We start from the raw sequence: 21,085 nt of genomic DNA, 5'->3' as shown, positions 1-21,085 counted from the left end.
AGAGTGTTCAGCTTTCAGGACCCTTTTATGTGGAACCAGCTCCCAGTTTAGAAGCTTATCGCTTATCATTAGGGCTGGATCAGGTGACCCTGAATAGTCCCCTGGTTACGCTGCAATAGGCCTGGGTTGCTAGGGGCTTCTCATGATGCACTGAGTGTTTCTTCCTGCTAAAGGGGAGTTTTTTTCTTCCCACTGTCACCATTTGGTCAAATGGGCTTACTGATGTTGTCATTTGGCGCTATATAATTGAAACTGACTTGAACTTGTATCCCTTGGGACACAAGCGATACAAGTTGCTCAAATTATGTGGCAAGTAAAACAAATGTCTTCCGATTATTTATTGTAAATAAAAAGAGCTCATCTCCTATGGGCTTTAAGATTTCAGAAAAAGCTCAAACAGCACATTATTCCACAGTGAAGTTACCATATTTTATTTCTTTAAGTGCCATTCATGCATATTGGGGAAGGGGGGGGGGGGTGGGCGGTGGTATCGACAATTCTAATAACACTTGAGTTATTTTACAGCACTAAACGAATACAAAGAGTAGCTGTGTCACCTCATCGGACAACAAAAGTAATAAACCGTGCAATAAACAAAAACGAAGACAAATATAGGAGGGAAAAAAATTACAAGAAATGACAGAGACAAAATCAAAAAAAACGGAAAAATAAAAACACAAACCAAATATATATTATCAACACTGAAACACTGAATGTAGAACCATAGTACAAGTAAAAGGTAGTGTCACACAAAAAGCCAACGCATTTTTTTTTTTTATCACATATATACAATATAGATATATACATACTGTCACCCTCTGATTGGACAATAACAAAATACTCTATTCTTCTCCCGTCCTCATTCATGGATAAGACCCACCCTCTGCCTTGATACCCCACCCCCAAGAGGGGGGAAAAAAAACAAAAAGGGAAGGGGGGGATGATTGAAGACATATATGTACAAGCACAACAACACCAGCACTGAATAAAACAGGCCCCAATCAGCAGTAGATGTTGGCAGTTCTCTCCCATTTTGTAACAAGACTTTTTTTCCCCCATTATCTCCCCCCCCAATAATAATAATAACAATAATAATAATAATCTCTCTGGCAGGTACATGTCCAGCGGTATTTAAAAACTTAAATCATCATCTTGGAAAAAAAAAAAAAAAAAAAAAATAGAACTTAAACTCCCACAAGCGAACGCACTCACTCAGACATAATGTAAAACTGATTGTGATCCAGTCATTGTCATCACCGTTTTCTTTTCCCTTTCATCCGCTCGATCAAATCTTCTGCTTTTCCTGTTGGATGATGTGCTTTTATAGTACTATACGTGTTCACCGTCTTCGCCTGGAAGAAGCGAAACACTTCATTTTCACTCCAACCAACTGCTCGCTGGATGTTCTTCATTTCGGGTCCTTAAGATCATCAAAGAACAAACCCGATTCTCCTTTTTTGTTTTTATTTTGTTGCTGCTGTCTTCGGTTGCAGTCCTTTGGCCCACACTCACCCAAGAGTCATGAACTGGTTAACTCAGGTGGCTTAAGTGTCCTGTCTGAGTCCTAATTTTCAAAAATTCCCGGCAGTTGAATAAAGCGATCCTCCACAATCAGCAGACATTTGATAAACAAAGGGAGAAAAGGAACATGGCAAGAATGATGCAAAAGTATACAGGTGTGTGACTGGCAGGGAAAAAAAAACCAAAACAAAATAATAGCTGAAAATTTAAAAAACAACAACAATTTAAAAAAAAAAAAAAAATTAATGGCAGTATCATTAGTTCAAAGAAAAGAACTCAAGTTCTTCTGCACAGTGCAGCTCTGGTCAGTTCAACAGAAGGTCTACAGTATAAAACCAGGCTGGTAATAGATCCGAAAAAAAAAAGAAAAACACACCTACGTATTCAGAAGCATGGTTTTCCATCATCCAATTTGGGGCAAAAAAAAAAATAAAAAAAAAAATAAAGAGAGACTTGAAAGTGCCTTTTTACACAATAAGAAAAAACATTTCGCAATATCATAAAATCATAAAAAAGAATCCATGATTGTCTTCCAAGTATAAAATCAAAACTATGCCTACTACTGCAGTCTTTCTTGCTAAACTGTCTTGAAGAAATCGTTTGAAATTCTGGGATAGTTTGACATCTCTTCCACTTTCTAGCCGGGTTTGATGAGAATATTACGCGTCCATATGGTAAATATGATGCCAGAGTGGAGGATTTATACGGTGGCCCTGAGAGGTCAAACACACTGCAACTTAAGAAAACCGGCACATAGAAAAATCTTGAAATCTCAAAACACAGCGCAAACGCTTTTAGGGAGAAAATAATGTGAAGGATCAGCTGCAGAAGTACCAGAAACCAAAATAGGCATGCACCGACATGTGTTTAAAAGCAGAGGATTCATCAGTGTTGTGAGGGAGAAAGGGATGCAGCTAATGTGTCACATGACTCATAATATGATTCTCTTCCACAGGCCTTTTGTCACAAGGCCTTCCTCCTTCAGCCCGGTTCAGTTGGAGGTTACTTCCTGTTAAAAAGGGAGTTTTGCCTTCCCAATGTTCACAAGTCATTGCACATAGAGGGGGTTGTATGATTGTTGGGGGTCTTAATCTATATTATTTTAGGGTCTTTACCTTACAATAAAAAGCACCTTAAGGCGACTGTTGTTGTGTGGCGCAATATATATAAAACTGATGTGAATTCAATTAATATTGTAGATACACGTTTAGTCTTAGCCGTCTACTGTCAGATTGTCACTGCTGCAGCTGTTCCGTCACATTACTATGTCCCCAAAACACTTCCACTGCGTTTCGTGAGGTTTTTTAAAAAAAATCTTTTGCGGCATTTTTCTATTGTAGTTGTGTTTTGTGTGCTTTAGCAGCGTTTTTCTATTTGCTGGCATTTCTAAAATTGCAGTGCCTTTGACCACAGCAAACTATGAAAAAAAAAACAAAAGTAGTGCAACAAATCTTTCATTAGCAATGAATGATGTCGCAAAACCCAGAAGGAGACAGAAAGTTGTGAAACGTTTCTAAAAAAGGTATTGGACAAGAAGTAACAAAATTTCTTTTGGTGCAAAACAACTGTAATAATTATCTGAACTCCACAAACTGGGAAAATGTACAAAAATGCAAAAATATTGTGTTAACTACCAGCATTTCTCTGTCGCTGTAGCTTCATATTTACCATATTTAATTAAGATTGGTATCAATTTCAACTTTCCAAAATATAGTGTCATAGATGTAGAGAGGAGAAAAATAATCCTGTTCATTGTTCCTAGATGTCAGGAAGACTAAAAGTGAAATGATGGATAGGTGAATGAATGACTGAACTAATAAGAATGATTACTCGATCCACACGGTTCTTTGCAGCTTCAATCAGATGAGTAAACAAAAAGTGTGCAAAGGACTTGAAAAAAACAAAAACAAAAAAAAAAACAAAAAAAACATAGTGTCTCTAAAGTTCAGCGCCTGTCTGATTAAGGAGCCACTTGTTACAGGACACAGTGGACAGGTTTCCAGAACCACCGATTTCCCTGTTCTGTGCTTCAGAAACCCTTTTCCAAGAAAAAGTCTAAGTCAAATCTAGTCTTTAAGCACTGTGTGCATCTGCTTTGTGCTCATAGATAGCATAGAGATGATTGCAGTAATCAATCATAGCCCTAAAATTACAATAAAACCAAACACACATACATACACACACACACACACACACACACTCTATAACCAGCACACATATATACTGTACGTCCTGTATGAGTCACATTTCTCATTCAGTTATGATTGTATAGTAGCAAAATCTCTCTATTAAAAAAAAACCTGTGGGCAGTTTAAAGAAAAAAATGAATATCCTCCCAAAAAATTTAAACATCAGAAGTGACAATGAAGAAGGAAAAAACAAAAGAAAAAAAAAGAAAATGTCATGTCTGCTCTGCTGATCAGATTTGTTTCTCTTTGAGAAGGCAGTGTTACGTTTCTATTGTTTGTTTTTCAAAATACAATTTACTTTACTAACCTTGTTTCAAGTCAGCAAGAATTGAAACCGTTACTATCCAAATTGCATTTGGATTCTTTACAGTTTAATTGTTACTACTGCAAAACATTTCATCTATGGTTTGGACAAATTCTTTAATTTAGGAAATATGCTTATTGCCAGAATTAGACTCTTATGTGTGTGCAGTAAATATGAGCCCACTTCCAGCAGCTTAAGATTAAGGTGTCAGTTACACAAGCTTACAGACCAGTTAACAACCCCATAGCAACCACTGGTCACTATGGAAAAATGTGCTTTCCACAACCAGTTGGTGAGTAATTTCTCAAGGTTGTTGGCTGTCGCCTGGTGAAACCAGTTGCAAAGAGGGTGCTCCGCCAAAAACCACCAAAAAGCATTGCTGTGGTTGTTATCAGATTGCTGTGGTCACCCGTAGTTTGCATGGAAGACGCCAACAAACAAGTTGCGAGTCTTTGCGGTATCTGTGAACACTCAAAAATTGTGCCTTACAGGCCCAACAGACATTTCAAAAGACTTTTACTATGAAAGCAAGTAGTCTCCATTTCTGGTTTCCATCGTACACTTAGCAAGTACTTGGCGTCTTCCGTGCAAACAGCAGGCAATCACGGCTGGTGATAAAAGCAATCACAAGCAGGTTTTCTGCACAGCACAGCATTCATATTTGTGGCTCACTTCACCTAGCAAAAATGTATTTTTCCTTAGTGACTGGTGGTTACCAGGGAGTCTCTGACCGGTCCTGAGGCCTGTGCGACTGCTGCTTAGCCCAGCTCTCTCCAAAAGAAAAAAACTGATCTGCCAGTTGCTCATTATCAGGTCATAACCCTCGATCACAACCTGCTAAGAGAGAAAAAAACTCTCAGTCAATCTGAGCAAATAGCAAAAATTTCAAGGTAATAAAGTGATGATGATAGCGCGTTAATCAGCGACAGACTTAGTACCTTTGAAACTGGACTAATATTTTCCTTGTATTCCCTTACATTAAGGTAACAATGCACTCAATTAACTCTCAGGAAGAAAATTAACAATTAAATCCTCCACAGTAGAAGTGTTTCGTTTAAAGACTTCAGCGTATGTCTTGTTTACAAAATATAACTAATGGACATTTCAGTCGCCCCCACCCCCCTCTATGTTTTTTTTTTTTTTTTTTACTGAACAGGACACTTTACAGTTCACACGTCTTAAACATTACTGTATGCAGCTCCTTGTTATCTGACCAACATGCAAATATTGTTACCGTTAATGTTCAGTAATAAGTTGGCCTGAAAGCTGCTGTTCAAACTTTAAGCCTAAAACTTGTTTAATGAGAATGGAAGTGCCAAATATGAACAAACACGATGCAAACGGAGAGCTTAAATCAACTCTGGGCTGAATGAATTTTAAAATGACTAATATCTGACTTCTCTCTGCTATCATCTTCCACTCATTCATTCATCTTGAAGTGCTTGGGACAGAAAAATAAAGAAAGACAGTTGCTGTACTCCCATAACTTGTCTAATGCAGTGAGACTGATCACATTGGCTGGCTTTAAAAAAACAACAACAAACAAACAAACAAACAAAAACATTAAAAAAAGAAAATAAATCACGACACTTTCCGTGATCTCCCTCTTATTTTCTACTCTGGTTTGTTTAACATCAAGCCTGGTTACACATTTTAAACCCTGTGTTTGTTTGTTTTTTGTAAACCTATCTTTAACCACCGATTCAGCCACAGCGGGACAACTTTCTCCGAAAAGTGACCAACAAACACCATGACATCACTCACAGCGACGGCTTGTGTTTCATTTAAAAAAAAAAAAAAAAAAAAAAAAAGAAGAAGAAGAAAATAACAATTTAAAAAGAAAAAATAAAGAGAGAAACTCATCCAAGAGGCAGCTGAGGCCAAGGTCAACACGAGAAGAATTACAAGCTGAACACGCCGCTCAAATCACATAACGGTTACGGAGCAGGAGGCTGGAGGAGGGGAGGAGGGAGGGGGGAGGGGGCTCGGACTTTGGAAGGCCGCTCGCTAGGGACGGGGAGAGGGCTGGCTGAGGAGCACGTGGTTCAGACGTGAATGTGTTCAACTTGCTTCTACACAAGTTTGTAAGCAATCACTTTAAAATGTCCGACTAAATATGATTGTCTTCAAAGTAACATTTTCTAGTTATGTTTTGCTTTTATTTTTTTGTTTTGTTTTGTTTTTGTTTTAAACTGTCAGGATTCTGAAGTCTGAATTCTGCGTCTCTCCACCAAAGCTTCTCAAATGTTCTTCTGCAGTCCACCCACATTGGCCTCCTCCACCTGCGGCCTTTTCAGCTCAGCCTGGCTTCCATCTCCTCCCTTCGCTCCTGTGTATTTGCGAGAAGCAGTTTTAGCAGCTAGACAATGGAGTCCCAATCAAAATCATCCTGGATATCGTCAGCTTGCATGCGATGCATCTGGAAGTTTCTGGCAGGTATCATGTGCTGCTGGTTCATCTGTGCATGGTGTCCTGGAGAGAAAGATCAGAGGAAGAGTTCGTTGGTGCTTAAAAAACAAAAAAGAAACAAACAAAACCCCAAACATTCAAACTGAGGTAACAAAACTGTTATGAAGAATAATTTCATCCATGTTTCTGCTGTGGCTATATGTCACCTGTCATAGTGGGTCCTGCACTGCTCATGGGGGGCATGTGGGGATATGCTGGAGGAACCATCATGGACATACTTTGTCTGGAGTCCATGTACAGATTTCCTGCTGAGAAAAATGAAAACTTTATTTAAAAGATCTTTTAAACCAGATGGAAAACACCTTTGCTGACAAATAACCTTTGTTTTATCTTCTTATCTGTTCAGGCCACTAAAATTAGTCATATAAAATAAGGAGAGAATGAACACTGAGTGGACACGGGCACCAAAATGTGCATGTTTGCCACTCTGGACCTATTATTTTGAAAATCCTCAGTAGCCACTTTCAAAATGTTCCAGTTTGGCCACCATTTCCATTTTAGGAAACGGTTGTTTTACCACAAAATTTAAATCGTGGGTAAATTTCAGGAACTTTGACAATAAGTAATTAAAATGAGGAACACAAATCAAGCTTACACACAAGTTCAATAAGGAAGATCTGTATTCACTCATCTGCCTGATTTTCCTGAGTGTTTCCTACTCTATTCTTTAGGTCACTTCCTCCTTCCTAACAGTCCAATCATTTTCTTTTCTGCGCTCTGTGAACCAATCAGTTGGTTAAAAATTCATTCAGTGTTTTTTAAAGAGTACCTAAATGCACTTTATATTGTAAGGTAAAGTCCGTACAATAAAAGACCAAAAGCCCAAACAATTGAATGACCCCCTTTGAGCAAGCACTTGACGACAGTGGGAAGGAAGACCTCCCATTGAACAGGAAGAAACAGGGAGAGACAGCCATCTGCTGCCAATCAGTGTTCATCTGTCATTCTTCCTTTCAGACGCTCTTTCATGATACCCGCCTCAGCCTGGTCATTCAAAGCCCCATCCAAGCCTCCTAATCCCAGTATCTATCGCTCATCGGCGTCTAATTGCCAAATAGCTTATTAATCAAAATGTATATATCTCAGTAAATCATCTTCAATTCTTCCAGACAATCTCTCCTTATTGAACTAGGTCCAGACATTTAGGATTGATCCATGCATGAAGACTTCTTCACCCCTGGCTAAGCTCTCTCATCCTGGCACAGTGTCGTTTTAAAAAAGATGTATTTGTTTTAACAGGCTAACACAGGGAAACATAACCATTTATCATCAGATCAGCAGCCACTTTAAAATCACCAATTAAACTGACAAGCGTGTCCTCTGACAGGTTCAAACACAGAACCTTCTTACTGTGAGACGACTGATGCACCACTGTGCTGCCAAGCTGCTTGCTATCATTATTATTATTATTATTATTGCTATTATTATCATCATTATTATTATAACTCATGCAACTAAATGTAACTACACTATAAAGTTCATAAGGTTGGGTAGTGTTCGCGCTCTCCTAGTTTAGTGCCAGTGTTGGTACTTTTATCCGTTTGTGAATTATTTCCTCTCTAAGGTCACGTTATATTTATTATTGGTGTAGAAACCAGTGGTTCATAGCTAACAAATCTATATTTGTCCTTAAAGACAGGCAAACTGTTTGTGAGATTGACTTGGAAGGAGGAAAAATCTTCCAGATAAACACATGTTAATGTGTAACGGCAAAAAGACCTCCTCATGAAAGCTGATGTTTAAGCAATTAAGCATTCATATACTGTATAATGAAATACAAACTAAACTAATCAAGGAAAAGGGTCAAAATATAATTGGATGAATCTTTCATTACACAGATTACTCGATTTCCAAACAAAGGAAACATACAGATTACTCTTTTTGAGTCGATAATCATTTCAGACCCACAAACATGCACATTTACACGATGAACAATGATCGCTGATTAGGGCTGAAAGGTTAAGAATCAGCTGTTTAACCTGCGTTGAGGTGCTGGCTGGGTTTGTTGGTGTGCATGGAGCCATGGCAAACGGGAGGCTGCACTGCCCCCTGTGGCTGGATCACGCCAGTGCGAGCAAAAAACTGGTTGATGGATGAGCAGAGGTCTGCAATTTGGGTGGGTTCCAGAGACCAGTTGTTCAACTCTGCTTGTCTCATGCTCTCTCTCAGTCCTTGGGAAGATAAAACATACATTTTAGCACACGAGAAGCAGGTGGTGCTGGACTTAACTGATTTAAAATAAAATTTTGTGACAATGAAATGTGTGAAACCGCTCCAGTTGACTTTCCACAGAATATAAATTTTAGTAAATGACAAACTAATTTACAAACAAGTAGCAAAAACTTTGCTGCAATATATATTCATTATGTCAGTAACCTTCAGTGGGTGATATTTAAAAACATCCTACCTTGCAATCCTAGACTCTAATTGGATAAACTGACCTGCTGAGCTTGGTGTTTTGGTAATTAAACTTGAAGGCAGTGTTATTTAATTGAAGAGCTCAGTTTAATTAAACTGGTAATCAACTCCACAGAGTCAACATTTGAGCACTCAATCAAAAGCTGGGGCATTCCTGTACTGTCAGCTTCTAGCTTTAAATCTTCTGACTGCATACATGTTAGACAGGAGGTAAATCTGACAGCAAAAGGTTTTTATAAATTCTTCACTTATCAAATTTAATAACTGCAAATGGATTGAGATCTACTTGTAGTGACCAAACCGCACCTTGGAAAGGTGAAAGGTCGACATCAGCCCAGTTATAGCTGCTAGCAATACGACAGCTTTCTTTCAGTGCATCCAGATTTGGGTACCAGTCAGACAGTAAACCTGCAACACACACAGCATACTATGTGTAACATTACAAGGTAAGAGATCAAAGTCAGGTGATTTTGGTTCCAATGCCAAGTTCACGCCAGGGAGAAATACAGTTTCAGTCATAATTGTAGAAGCACTTGCTCTGGCAGAACGTGTCTGCCTCCCCTTCTGGTTCAAATGGAGTTTCCCCCTCACCGAGCAGGGCCAGTTGCAACCCATTTAATATGGGCCAATGTGGTATGAGGACTGAAATCTCTGCACACTGAAGTCTGGTACATGACTACATGACACATTTTAGTGTTAATCTGCTGTAGTTTTATCCAGTTAAGAGGAATTTAAACCTCAAATGTGAGGTAACAGTTACAATTGTACATTTTGGGGACTGAGCCGTTTTCACACATGAACTCTGGACAGTATCGGAAGAACGAGATTTGAGCAGCTGTCTGAGTACACATAAGGAGAGTCTCATTGTTTGGTTTAGGACAGGGTGTGGCCTGGGTAAAGGCTACAGTGAGGGAGCACACATGATGACCCACTTGCTCAGGATTTTCAGGATAACTACTTGCTCCAGGCTCACAGAGATATCGTAATAGAGAGATAGCAGGTTAAAGACTATTTAATGTCTGGGGTGTAGGTTAAGCTCACAGGGCTGAGCATGTGACCCGTTTGCTAAAAGGTTAATGCAGAAGCCCAGGTTTGAATCTGCCCCGAAGCCATTTATTGCCTTTCTCCCAGCTTTCCTGTTTTCTCTCCACTACGCTCCAAAAATACATACAAAAAAGATCATTTAATGTCTGATCAGACTGCATTGGACATTTGCAGTCTTAAAAGGAGCTCTGTTGGGTAATGTCGAAAAAAAGTTCAAGGGTGCATTGTGTGAAAACAGCTTTTGTCTGACGATGGCAAGCCATTATTTCCTGACAACAACAATAATGCCTGCACATAAAGGTCAGGTCATTTTAGTCACATTTTCGGTTTTACTGGCAGTCTTTTTCCACCAAATGAATAAGAAGTCAATGGCAAATATAAAACCCCTTTTTTGGGGGGGGCTGTTAAACAGTTCAGTGCTGTGGTGTGGCCACTAGGAGGTGCCAGGTGACTGTACAGGCTGCAGAAATCAGCGGCTTCAGCACTGCTTTGTTCTCAACAGCACAGATAATAAATCAGGAGATGATTTAGTCTTCAGCATCTAAAACAATTTCTCAGTGCTTTATTACAAAAAAAAAAAATAGAAAAGAAAAGAGAGAACTGATAAGAAATCCAATTCAGCTGTAAGCACGCCGTCTTTGCTTTACATGTGGTTTGCATGATGGACAGGATGAAGAGTGAACAACACGAGGCGACGCTGGGTCCACAGACAAGTGACAGACACAGGGCCTTACCTGTGTTGCAGGCCATTTGTTGCTGGGTAGGATGGGGCTGGTGGGAGAGGCTCTGGTGCTGCTGTCCATGTTGAGAAGGGTGCTGGCTGTGCTGTGTGTGTTGAGAGGGGTGTGGCGTGTGTTGCTGCGGGTGCTGGCTGTGGGACTGGTGCTGCGATGGATGCTGCCCGTGCTGGGAGTGCGCAGCATGCTGAGGATGCTGGGAGTGCTGTTGGTGCTGTGGGTGCTGACTGTGTTGGCTGTGCTGGGCGTGTTGGCTGTGTTGGTTGTGAGGGCCCCCGTGCTGCGAGAGGTGCTGCGCATGGGGCGAGCCGTGGCCAGGGTGGGCTTGGGCAGGATGGGACAGGGGAACCTGACCACTGTTGGTGGAGTGGCTGTTAGGGTGGTTGTTAGACTGGTTGTTTGAGAGGCTGTTCTGAGAGCTAATGGTGCCACTGGGGGAGTGCTGATAGGAGCAGGAGGTGTGGGTCTGCTGGGAGGAATCTGCCGGTATGCCCATCGGACCTGAAAAATAAAACACATCAATAAAGTAAAGAATTATTAACACAATTAATTTTTAATTGTATTTACAATACAACAGAGACAATCAGTGCAGGAACAAGGAAAATTATGAAAAATTATTCAACAATTAACTCAGTATAATTTGACTTTTTACTTAGGTACTTGTTTCGGCTTCTCACTTTTGAGGATGTGTTGCTTTTATACGTTTCTCATCACCACGTTTAGATTTTGGACTATTTTCTATTACAGCAAAAAGCAATTTGTAGACATTACCCTGGCCCCTGGGAATCACTAAATCTAAAAATAATGGAAAATTAATTTATAATGAAACTATATTTAGCCGTAGCTCCAGCTGCTGCTAATTTTCCAAACAAATGCACTCGCATGGTTTCAGGATCGAATGCATTTAAGGCACTTCAGCACAAATACAAATAAGAGTCGGGAGCCATCACATGTTTAAACAGCTACTTCAGGTCATCAGTCTTAGCATCTGACAGTAATGGGACAGGGGCCTCCTGTACTTAAGTAGTTCTACACTTGAGACAGGCCAGCTGCCATTTTATTGTGTCAGGGAATGACTCAGCACCAGTTTTGATTCTAAGGTTCGCTGTCTCGAGTTGCCGTCGACACTCTTCTCCAGCTACGCCGTCTTTGACAGATTCATTGTGCCGCTGCGCAGACATGACTGGAGCATGAACATCTGCACACCCAACTGCAATCATCTGAGTGCTGGGGAGTGGTCGTAAGAGGCACTGTCCTTCACAGCTTTGGCACAGTAAACCTATTTCACTGGAGTGCTTTTAGAGCTGACTCCAGCCCTGCACCTCCACAATCGGCACGTAACACTCACTGCAGGGGTGACAAAGGTGCATCTCTTATCGGCACAGAAAGCCCATTGTCCAACGAGGGAAATACAGAAAGCAATTAACGCGGCACCAGAATAATAATGCGAGCTCATTACCTATTATCAAAGCCAGTGAATTAGCTCACTGTCTACAGCGGCAGAGTGTGAAATCCTCTAGCTCGATTATTTACGCTTTTTAATTGCTAGAGCTTGTCTGACTAAGAGATTTCACTTTTATGCGCATAAAAAAAGGTTACAACTTTCAACTAATGAAACATAGATGATAGATTAAAGGAGAGGAACTCTTTGAAAACATTAGCATGAAATGCATTTGATTTGTGAAAGTAGGTTATACACAGAAAGCTCAGTCGACTTTGCTCATAACTCGCTTGTCAAGTGCTCCATGTTTATCAGTCAATCAGATTACAAGCAAAACTGCTTTTTGTTCTGCAGGGACTCACAGCCGTTTGGTAAAGCTGTGCTCTATCCAACACCGTGTATTATATGATACAAATTCCCCATCATTATGACAAATGAACCTCAAATCCAACAGATTTACTGAGGCCTTAAGCTGCCTGCAACCTCTTCCACTCATCTGATGAAACATACCCTACGTGAAAAACTCGACACGTGACAAGATGCAGACAGCATTTATCTAACGTGAAGAAACATAATGTGGAGAATTAAGCCTGCGTCGGTTAATGAAATACACAGACTCTCAGACTCTGCTTTTGTATATTAAATGAGGTGGTTTTTACATTTTCTCTGGCAGAAGATCGTGAAAATACTCAGTATAGATTTCCACTATAGGCTCGTCAGCCTGTTTGAAAACCTGCTCAATTCTTTGTAAACCTCATTAGTGCCTAAAGACTCTCTATAGCCCCAGCTGTTAAGAACAAACCCGCATTAGGAAAATCGTTCTGAGAATCATCCTGTTCCTTGATGATTGAAGCTTAGGCCCTCTATTAGGTTTCCACTTGATGCTCCCGTGAGCCCACTTACCTTGTTGGCTGAAGGACTGCTCAAAAACAGACTTGTAAAGGCTGCGGAAGGAGGCACTGAGATCTTCAAATTCTGAGAACAAGAGCTGCTTGTCCCTGTCTGGCATGTTATACTGGGACTGGGGGGGCTGCTGGAGGCTCATAGACTGGGACACAGGCTCTAGGTGACTGGTCACCTGGACAAATGAAGAGATAAAAGACAGCAAAGAGTTACAAAAGTGACCAACACTTTGATGTTTCACTGGTTAAGGTATAAGCTACAGGGATTACTGTAGAGGAGCACCTGTACTTTTCAAAGATACCCACACCATGCTCACCTTATCAAGGAACCACATCAAATATAAAGCAGTTCTCAAACACATGGATGGTTTAATTGTTCTGAGGAGTGACGGCTACAATGTCTGTTTCCGCCTGAAAGGGTGTCAGTCATGTTACATATAAAGAACAATTACGCGAAGCACAACAATCTAGGTCAGTGCTTACCGCCTTGGCTCACACAACATTAAGAGAGCAACTCGAATGGACACAAAGCCAATACTCAGGTGGCTAAGCAAAATGTATTTAAAACAAAATCAATAGCAATACCTTGTACAAATAAGCAGCCATTTTATCCATGTATTTGTGTGGGCAGTCAATGTTATGCACTGCCCCTGGGTGTGAGACGGCAAGCAGCGTCCCCTCCAGCTGAGAATTTATCTATGAGATTCACCACAGCAGGCGCAGCAATACAAAACCATGGTTATTTCACAAAGTAGGACCTGACCTGTTACCACTGTGGGCTAGCACTACAAGAGAGTTCACGTCCAATTTTTGATCATAACATCTTCCTCTTCCAATATGTGGGCACGCTGCTGAAGCGCATGGCTCACAGACTGGCAAGGCTAAGAGTGAAGAGGTGATAATAAAGCCGGAGTGTTTACTGCGAGCTGCTGCTTTGGCTGTGTGTGAGAGTGAGACAGAGAAGAGAGAGCGAGCACATCCATCAGGCTGAGCCGATCGATGCCCAGCGCCTGGAGCACGGAGCGCTCTAGGATGCAGGAGGACCACACCAAAGAGGGGGCATCTCTGGTGGGAGGACATCAGAGGAAGCACTTCTCTTTGTCTGGGTTCCAGGAGCGTGCACATTTTTCTCTGTTTCCCTTAACCCCCTTCCTGATGTTGTACTCCAGCTCATGTCCACCGTGAACCTCGGTCTATTACCGTCTACGGCTGGCTCCTCTGAAGAAAGCCTCCTGGGACTTTCTGAGCAGATAAAATATGGGATACAGTACACTTTCTAAGCCTGGCAGTGTTTCATTTTCATTCATTTAGCGACTGTGGCTCTCCTACGGCTTGGAAAAATATGAACACAATGACAATTTATCATTTGGCTGTAAGTGCTCAGTGCTCAAAAAACAACAATTACACCAAATTTATATAAATATCCTGTTACAAATATTCAGTAAGAGCCAGAAACAAACAAAAAAAAAAAAAAATCCCACTGTTCTACACTATTGACTCTGTGCAGAACAGCAGGGACAACCTGCCCTGGCACCTTTATTGTTTTTTCTTTGTTCCCATGAACGATGCAGATTAATTGCTGCAAATAAACCCGAGGTCTTTATGGCTCCGTTTAGGTCAACCTCAATAAGACGCAGCCCACCTCAAATCTGTATCAAGCCTGACTGGCTCAGGTAGCAGGTAGCAACCGATTCTTCTGTTGCAGGTGTTTGGTGACCACGTGGTGCTGCATGAACACCACAGAAGAAAAATGCATTTCCTGAGACTGTACAGTGCAGGGAATAAAACTGCTGCTGTATTTTTCCAAAGCTCTTTTTTTTTTTTTTAAATACACTGCTGCAGGTGAGGGTGTTTCCTCTTGTTTTATGGCTGTTTGAATCAACCAACCCAGGTCTCATTAACTTTTGATGTTTTATGTTTTTTGTTGTTTTTTTTAGGAGGGGAGGTAGAGCTTGTCTATCTTTAGTGCCCTTCTAAATTAGTCATTGTGAAAGTTAAACTTTGCAATCAAGAGAACATTTAAGATTATGTTCAGAGTGCTGAATCCATAAAAATGACTACAATTCTCTCAACAACATTCATCCTTGTTCTTACCGGTGTATAGCTGTGCACACTGCCCACGCTGTTGAGATTGACGGAGGCCAGACTCTGATCAGACAGGCTGTTGTTAAGGCTGCTTCTTGGACTATCACTCCCTTCCTGGTCTGTGTTGTACAACGCCACCTGAAACGCATACACATGTGCATCAGCCTTCATGTCTTAAAAAAAAGAAAAAACCCAACCACACAAATAAATGCACTCTTACTGTCAGCATTCCTTGAAGAAAATTGGTGTGAAAGGTAATGTTGGTGTGCAGTTTAATGATATTAGAAGTGGGAATGTGAAGCCAGGAGATGTGTGTGTGCTGCATGCAACAGCATGTCATAATTGCAGAATAGTTTTTCGTTTTATTGCGTGCATGTGTGTGTGTGTGTGTGAGTGAGAGACAGACAGACACAGGGTGCTGCTCAACACCCTCCGCAGTCACTAAGGGGTTCCATCTGAATGTGTTAAGGGGTCTGGAGACAGCTGAGACATTCCCATCACTAAAGGTCATGCTACTGGCGATGTCAGCCACATCTGCTCACCAAGCGCAAATCCGTTTGGGACAGCTAACAAAGGATTTCAGTGCAGCCGAGACACTGACCTTTCAATGTAGGAGCGAAACTAGCCGAGGCACTTCAGGACGACAATCTTAATTATCGTCTAACAAGGTTTAGTCCTCCCGCCATTCCCCAAATAAAGTGTGCCGTCAGACAATTAAGACAGTAGTAAGAAGAATAATCCAGATAATGAATATAATGACACCCACAGAGACCATCCCATGTGCTGAGTTTTGTTTGGTGAGAAAGGAATGGCAGTAATGCGCTGGTGGTGTTGCAGTGGAAGAAGGCATGGCATTCTCAGATTTGTGTGTGCCTGTCCATGTGTGAGTGCAGCATGGTGGCTTCTGCTCATCACTGCTGCTCAACAGAGTGGGCTCTGTGCTGAGCACAATGAAACAGCAGTTGTAGTAGCCTTCAGGCGGGCAGATTGGCCCGGCTTGTCCAGCACCCTGCCTCTCAGTAGCAGCAGCAATGGACTGAAGCCTCTTGTCTTTCTGTTGAGCCACAGCGTGGCACCACAGCGGCCCCAAGGAGGTGAGGAAATTCAGGCAGCCCTGACCAGTCTTCTCTTCTCTGACTGATTGGCCGGCTGACTAATATGTTGGTGCGAATCCAGAGCACAGAGCAAGAGCTTCAGATCATATTAAGCCTTTAATATGGAGCTTGGCTTCTGCACTGATAGAATGAGATAGAAATAGCGCAATTTAAAAAAAACAACACAACTGAACAGCGCAAATGCTGAATCCAGAGAACACTGTTTGAGGAAGAGGGGTGAGGCAGAGGGAGAGGACAACAGGGGGGTGGTAAGAGAAGCTCATTAGGCAACTCTAGCCTTCTTCCACTCAGTGTGGGCCTGGCTCCAGCGTTCATTAGCGCAAAAGGGAACTCAATGAGCAGCTAAGACTGAAGGCTTAAGCACGTCTACAAAATCAACCCTACAATGCTAATCAAAAACAGCGTGCCACAGATATATAAATGTTATGTGTAATGAAGTCATAAAACAAGCTTTTAGCCTTAAGTCTCTCACCACAATCTATTTTTACACCATTCAACCATAAAGTGTGATGATTTCAAAAACCTCACTGCTCTGTGGTTTACCCAGACCCCCCCACCCTCACCCCCACCCAACACCAAGTCCTCTGAGTGAAGATGCCTACTCAAACACGCACCGTCGCAGGCTAACACCCAGTCGTGTCTCACCCACATACACACAAGCATGTAACATATAATAGACATACATTGCTACAGCAACGGACGTGCACAAAGGTAGAACAACACACATAAACACACAGAGGCCGAGGCAAGCGTGTTCATACAGGCAGGAGCAGCTCCACAGTAAAAACTGTGTACGGCTAGCAGGCAAGCGAGTCAGAGTTCTATTCTTAGCAGTGAATTAAGTAAAAAGCCAGAGGTGTCTTTTACATGGGGGCCTAATCTGGTGCATGAGACATGGATTATGAAATCAAAGCCCAGGTGTCTCCAACAATGCCAGCCAATGTTCGGCACAATTCCTGCATGCAGGATCGCACAGACACAAGGTGACAGAGGAAGAGACACAAAAAGGGTATGAGATGCATGAAGGAGATGAGAGGAGAAGAACTATTCATTAGCAAGCATATTTCCAACAGTCTGTCCCTGTCCCCTCTCGATCATCCACACATTAGTGCCAAAGTTTTGTCACTTTAAGTGACCAGTGTTTAGGATAATCTCAGAACACAATCTTTGGTGGGGGGCAAAGAAAAGTCTGAGTCTGTGTGAGAAAGACACCAAAGAGAGAGGGAGTACAATCGTGTGAGGAATGCTAGACAGAAGATTCTTGCTGGTTCAGTAGTCGTCCTGCCAGCGTCTCCCATTGGTCTATGTGAGAAGGCGGGAATATGAGGGAGAGAGACTAGAATAGAAAGCGAGAGAGAGGAGAAAAAAAAAAACAGAGAGGGAATTCCTGTGGCTTGGCATGCTGCACCGAAAGAGGCGTGGCCTGTTGTGTGTTTACAGTGTAAGACGGTGAGAAACAAGCTCTCTCTGAGGACTTCAGACCTCAGATCTGTTGCTATTCCACTTTGTCTTCTGCTCGCTTTACCGCCATAACACTTTTTGTCACAATCAAATGAACAAAAGAAGACAAAACTGCCTTGAAATCGCTCAGCTGGTGGTTTTTTTGGGTGTCATTTTTATGCATGTCGGTTATTACTCGTGTAAGTTATTTCGCTGGAGGTATTCGATGGCAGGGATCCAGACTTAACCATCAGCTCTTAACATTAGGGCCTTATTATCCAGCGGCTGGTGGTGGAGATCGGTGGAAAGTGCTTGTCTGTAGTAATCAAACAGGAAAAGGGTCATCTGTCTCCACACTTTGGCCAATGAATCTGTCTGCTACAGAAAGAGCCCCTAGGTGGTTGTCACCGACACGCTCCTCAAAACAAGCAGAAACGCTTTGTAACATAAATGTGCATGCATAAAAATTACAGCACATGCAGAAATATGCTCAGACTTTTGCCTTTAACTTGAAACGTAAGAGCCTCTGTCATACAAGCACTAACTCATCTTTTCTGTGAACACCCCTGTTCATGTTAAACCACATTTTTTTGTAATGCTTGCAATAACTGAATAAGCGACTCTTGTAGGCTTTTTAAAAGTACTCCTGAGAGCTGCCCCCACTGGGCTCAGAGGATGAGAGCTTAAGGTTAAAAAGCCTATTTAAATTTCAGAGTGAGCAGCACACTCAGAGCTAACAGCTAGCAGTCCCTGTAGCTTTGCTCTATGATGTACAAGTGTTTCTATGTTTTCACGGATACTAAAAAAAAAAAAAAAGAAGAAAAGAAAAGCCACGGAGGGCAGACGGAGCCAGCAGCTGGGGATGTCACCTGTAGAGTGGTCACTCGGTGAGAAAACAACTTTTTGGGCGTCAACCTGCACTACAGGTGTGAATACAGAAACCCCATGCAGCATGTGGAGTATTCTGTTTCCAAATGTGCACAAGACTGCGTGCAGTCTATCAGGTTGCAAAGGCAAGCACCAGTGTGAGCATCATATTTCCGCACTAAAGATAACAAGAGCCTGCTGCCTGTTGTTGTAGAGGAAAAAGGTACAGCAGGGCACATAGTTGTGTATTTTGGTGTGGGTTGTGATGAAGAGAAGCTTTAGGCACATGAGCATATGCTCGTGTGAAAGTGTGTGTGTGCGCGCCTGCATCTCCCCTTCACAAAAGTGCTCCTGTCTCTGTGGGGAATGGTGCTGTAGGTGGTTGGAGAAGTGGGTGGGGTCAGGGTGCAGCCGTGTAGCCAGGTGTGTGTTGGAGCTGGAGGCTGGATTGCTGGCTGTAGTACCTTGTTAGTCACAGTGTTGATTGCCAGCGTTGGAGAGGCACTTCCAGAGATCATACACTCCATCCCCAAAGACTCTGACTCTAGGCTGTACGGCGTGGAAGCCTGTGGGGGTTGGGGGCAGGGAGTGGAGGCAGAACAAAAAAGAAGTCAACGTAATCCAATTATTAAACACACGAGATCCCACTACTGCAGGAGCAACCTGTATTAAAGCTGGTAACACATTTCATGTTGCTATCACATTCATATCCATCTGCAAGATCTGAAAACAAAAAACAAACAGAGCCGCTTCTATGATACATCAGAGAAACAACTTGATTTAAGACTTAAACAAACAAACAAACAAAAAACTAAAAAGAAAATAGGTCTGAAACCCCAAACCCCGCTGTCACCTCCCGCCCAAACACACATACCATATTGATGCACACGTGCAACCCCTTGTCTTGCAGTATAGGTGCACTGTTGTGAGAGATAACTCTGCTGTGGCTGCTGTTACTGTAAGAGGAATGGCTGCCAATTCATGCTAAACATAAATGAGATTTCACAAACTCTCAAGACCCTTAAAGGAATCCTTTGTAGACAGGCAGGGTCTTTACGTGTCCTACAGAAAACAGAGTCCTCTTCGCTTTGTGCGTTCTTTTGTGTCACACTCAAAAAACAAAGGTACTAAAAACACTAAAAACAAGGTACGCTTTGTGTATTTGCTGTATCTAAGATCACACACCTGCAATACCGCAGTTTGTTGAATGAATCTGATAGTATTTGGATGCCGTGAGGCAACTACATAAACAGCATTTTAAGCTTAATGGAGTCTATGTGCTTGTGTATGTGTCTGGTAGAGACAACAGTGTGTGTGTGTGGCGTGTGCATATGAGTCTCCCTCGCCAGCTTGGGGAATTTCTCTTCATCGTAGCCTCTGGTCAGCCACATTGTGGGGAAGGAAGAGACAAGAGCCCCCTGTGTTGGGATGCCCAAGGGCCAGGTCAATCTGAGCAGCTCAGTAAAAACCTGTACAGCCGTACGTTAACGGGCGGATGAAGCTCATGCATAATTAAAGACAAAAGCTCCCGCTCAGAATAGCCGCTGCGCACAGTTCTGCATTAATTGATGTTTGTTAAAAAAAGTGAGTGCAAAATGTAATGTATGTAATGGTTGCCTGAGGCATAGTTTATTAATAAGGAGCCCACTTCATGACAGGCTAGCGAAGCAGCATGAAGAGGTAGTTACATAAAGTCTGGATATGAACTCCTACTGAGTCTGTGTGTGTGTGTGTGTGTGTGTGTGTGTGTGTGTGTGTGTGTGCGTGCACGTCTGCAAGTGGTAGAGAAAGAGTCAAGGGAAAGTGGGAGAGAAAGAAGGGCAAAAGGAAAACAACACTGAGGCAGATGCAAGGTAAAGACACAAAAATAATATACTGAACCACACAGATATTAAAGCTTTAACAAGAAGGAAGCAGGAGAAGAGTGTACATACATACATACATATATATATATATATATATATATATATATATATATATATATATATATATATATATATATATATATATACATACAGTTAAGCCCATAATTATTCATACCCCTGCCAAATATTGACTTAAAGTTACTTTTGTTCAATATGCAAGTTCTTTTTGAGCAGAAATGACACAGGTGTCTCCCAAAGATAATAAGACGATGTACAAGAGGCATCATTGTGGAAAAAATATTTCTCAGGTTTTATTTATATTTTAGCAAAAGTATCATGTCCAGAATTATTCATACCCTTCTCAATAATCAATAGAAAAAAGCCTTTATTGGCTATTACAGCAATCAAACGCTTCCTATAATTGCAGACCAGCTTTTTGCATGTCTCCACAGGCATTTTTGCCCATTCATCTTTAGCAATGAGCTCCAAATCTTTCAGGTTGGAGGGTCTTCTTGCCATCACCCTGATCTTTAGCTCCTCCACAGATTCTCAATTGATTCAAGTCAGGACTCTGGCTAGGCCACTGCAAAACGTTAATGTTGTTGTCTGCTAACCATTTCTTCACCACGCTTTGCTGTATGTTTTGGGTTATTGTCGTGCTAAAATGTCCACTGGTTCCCAAGGCCAA

At 41.8% G+C, this 21,085-nt stretch overlaps 1 protein-coding gene across 2 annotated transcripts in view; it reads right to left on the bottom strand.

The window, feature by feature from the left end:
* Window positions 1–5,876: 5,876 nt before the first annotated feature.
* The window catches only part of foxj3 (forkhead box J3), an 84,568-nt gene continuing 69,359 nt past the window's right edge, over window positions 5,877–21,085 (bottom strand). Inside the window, exons 5-12 of one of the 2 annotated variants that reach the window (XM_039612490.1) lie at window positions 18,997–19,098; window positions 15,120–15,248; window positions 13,027–13,201; window positions 10,680–11,183; window positions 9,208–9,309; window positions 8,463–8,654; window positions 6,630–6,731; window positions 5,877–6,486 (exon numbers count right to left, since the gene is read on the bottom strand). In XM_039612490.1, the coding sequence (XP_039468424.1) occupies window positions 6,374–6,486; window positions 6,630–6,731; window positions 8,463–8,654; window positions 9,208–9,309; window positions 10,680–11,183; window positions 13,027–13,201; window positions 15,120–15,248; window positions 18,997–19,098 (1,419 nt within the window). In that variant the 3' untranslated portion in view covers window positions 5,877–6,373. The remainder of the gene's footprint in view (window positions 6,487–6,629; window positions 6,732–8,462; window positions 8,655–9,207; window positions 9,310–10,679; window positions 11,184–13,026; window positions 13,202–15,119; window positions 15,249–18,996; window positions 19,099–21,085) is intronic. The other variant, XM_039612491.1, reaches the window with a different exon arrangement.

Source organism: Oreochromis aureus, linkage group 5, assembly GCF_013358895.1.
Source record: "Oreochromis aureus strain Israel breed Guangdong linkage group 5, ZZ_aureus, whole genome shotgun sequence".
Taxonomy (NCBI): domain Eukaryota; kingdom Metazoa; phylum Chordata; class Actinopteri; order Cichliformes; family Cichlidae; genus Oreochromis; species Oreochromis aureus.
Note: the sequence above shows the minus strand (reverse complement) of the source record. Positions and strands in the feature narration are given on the sequence as shown.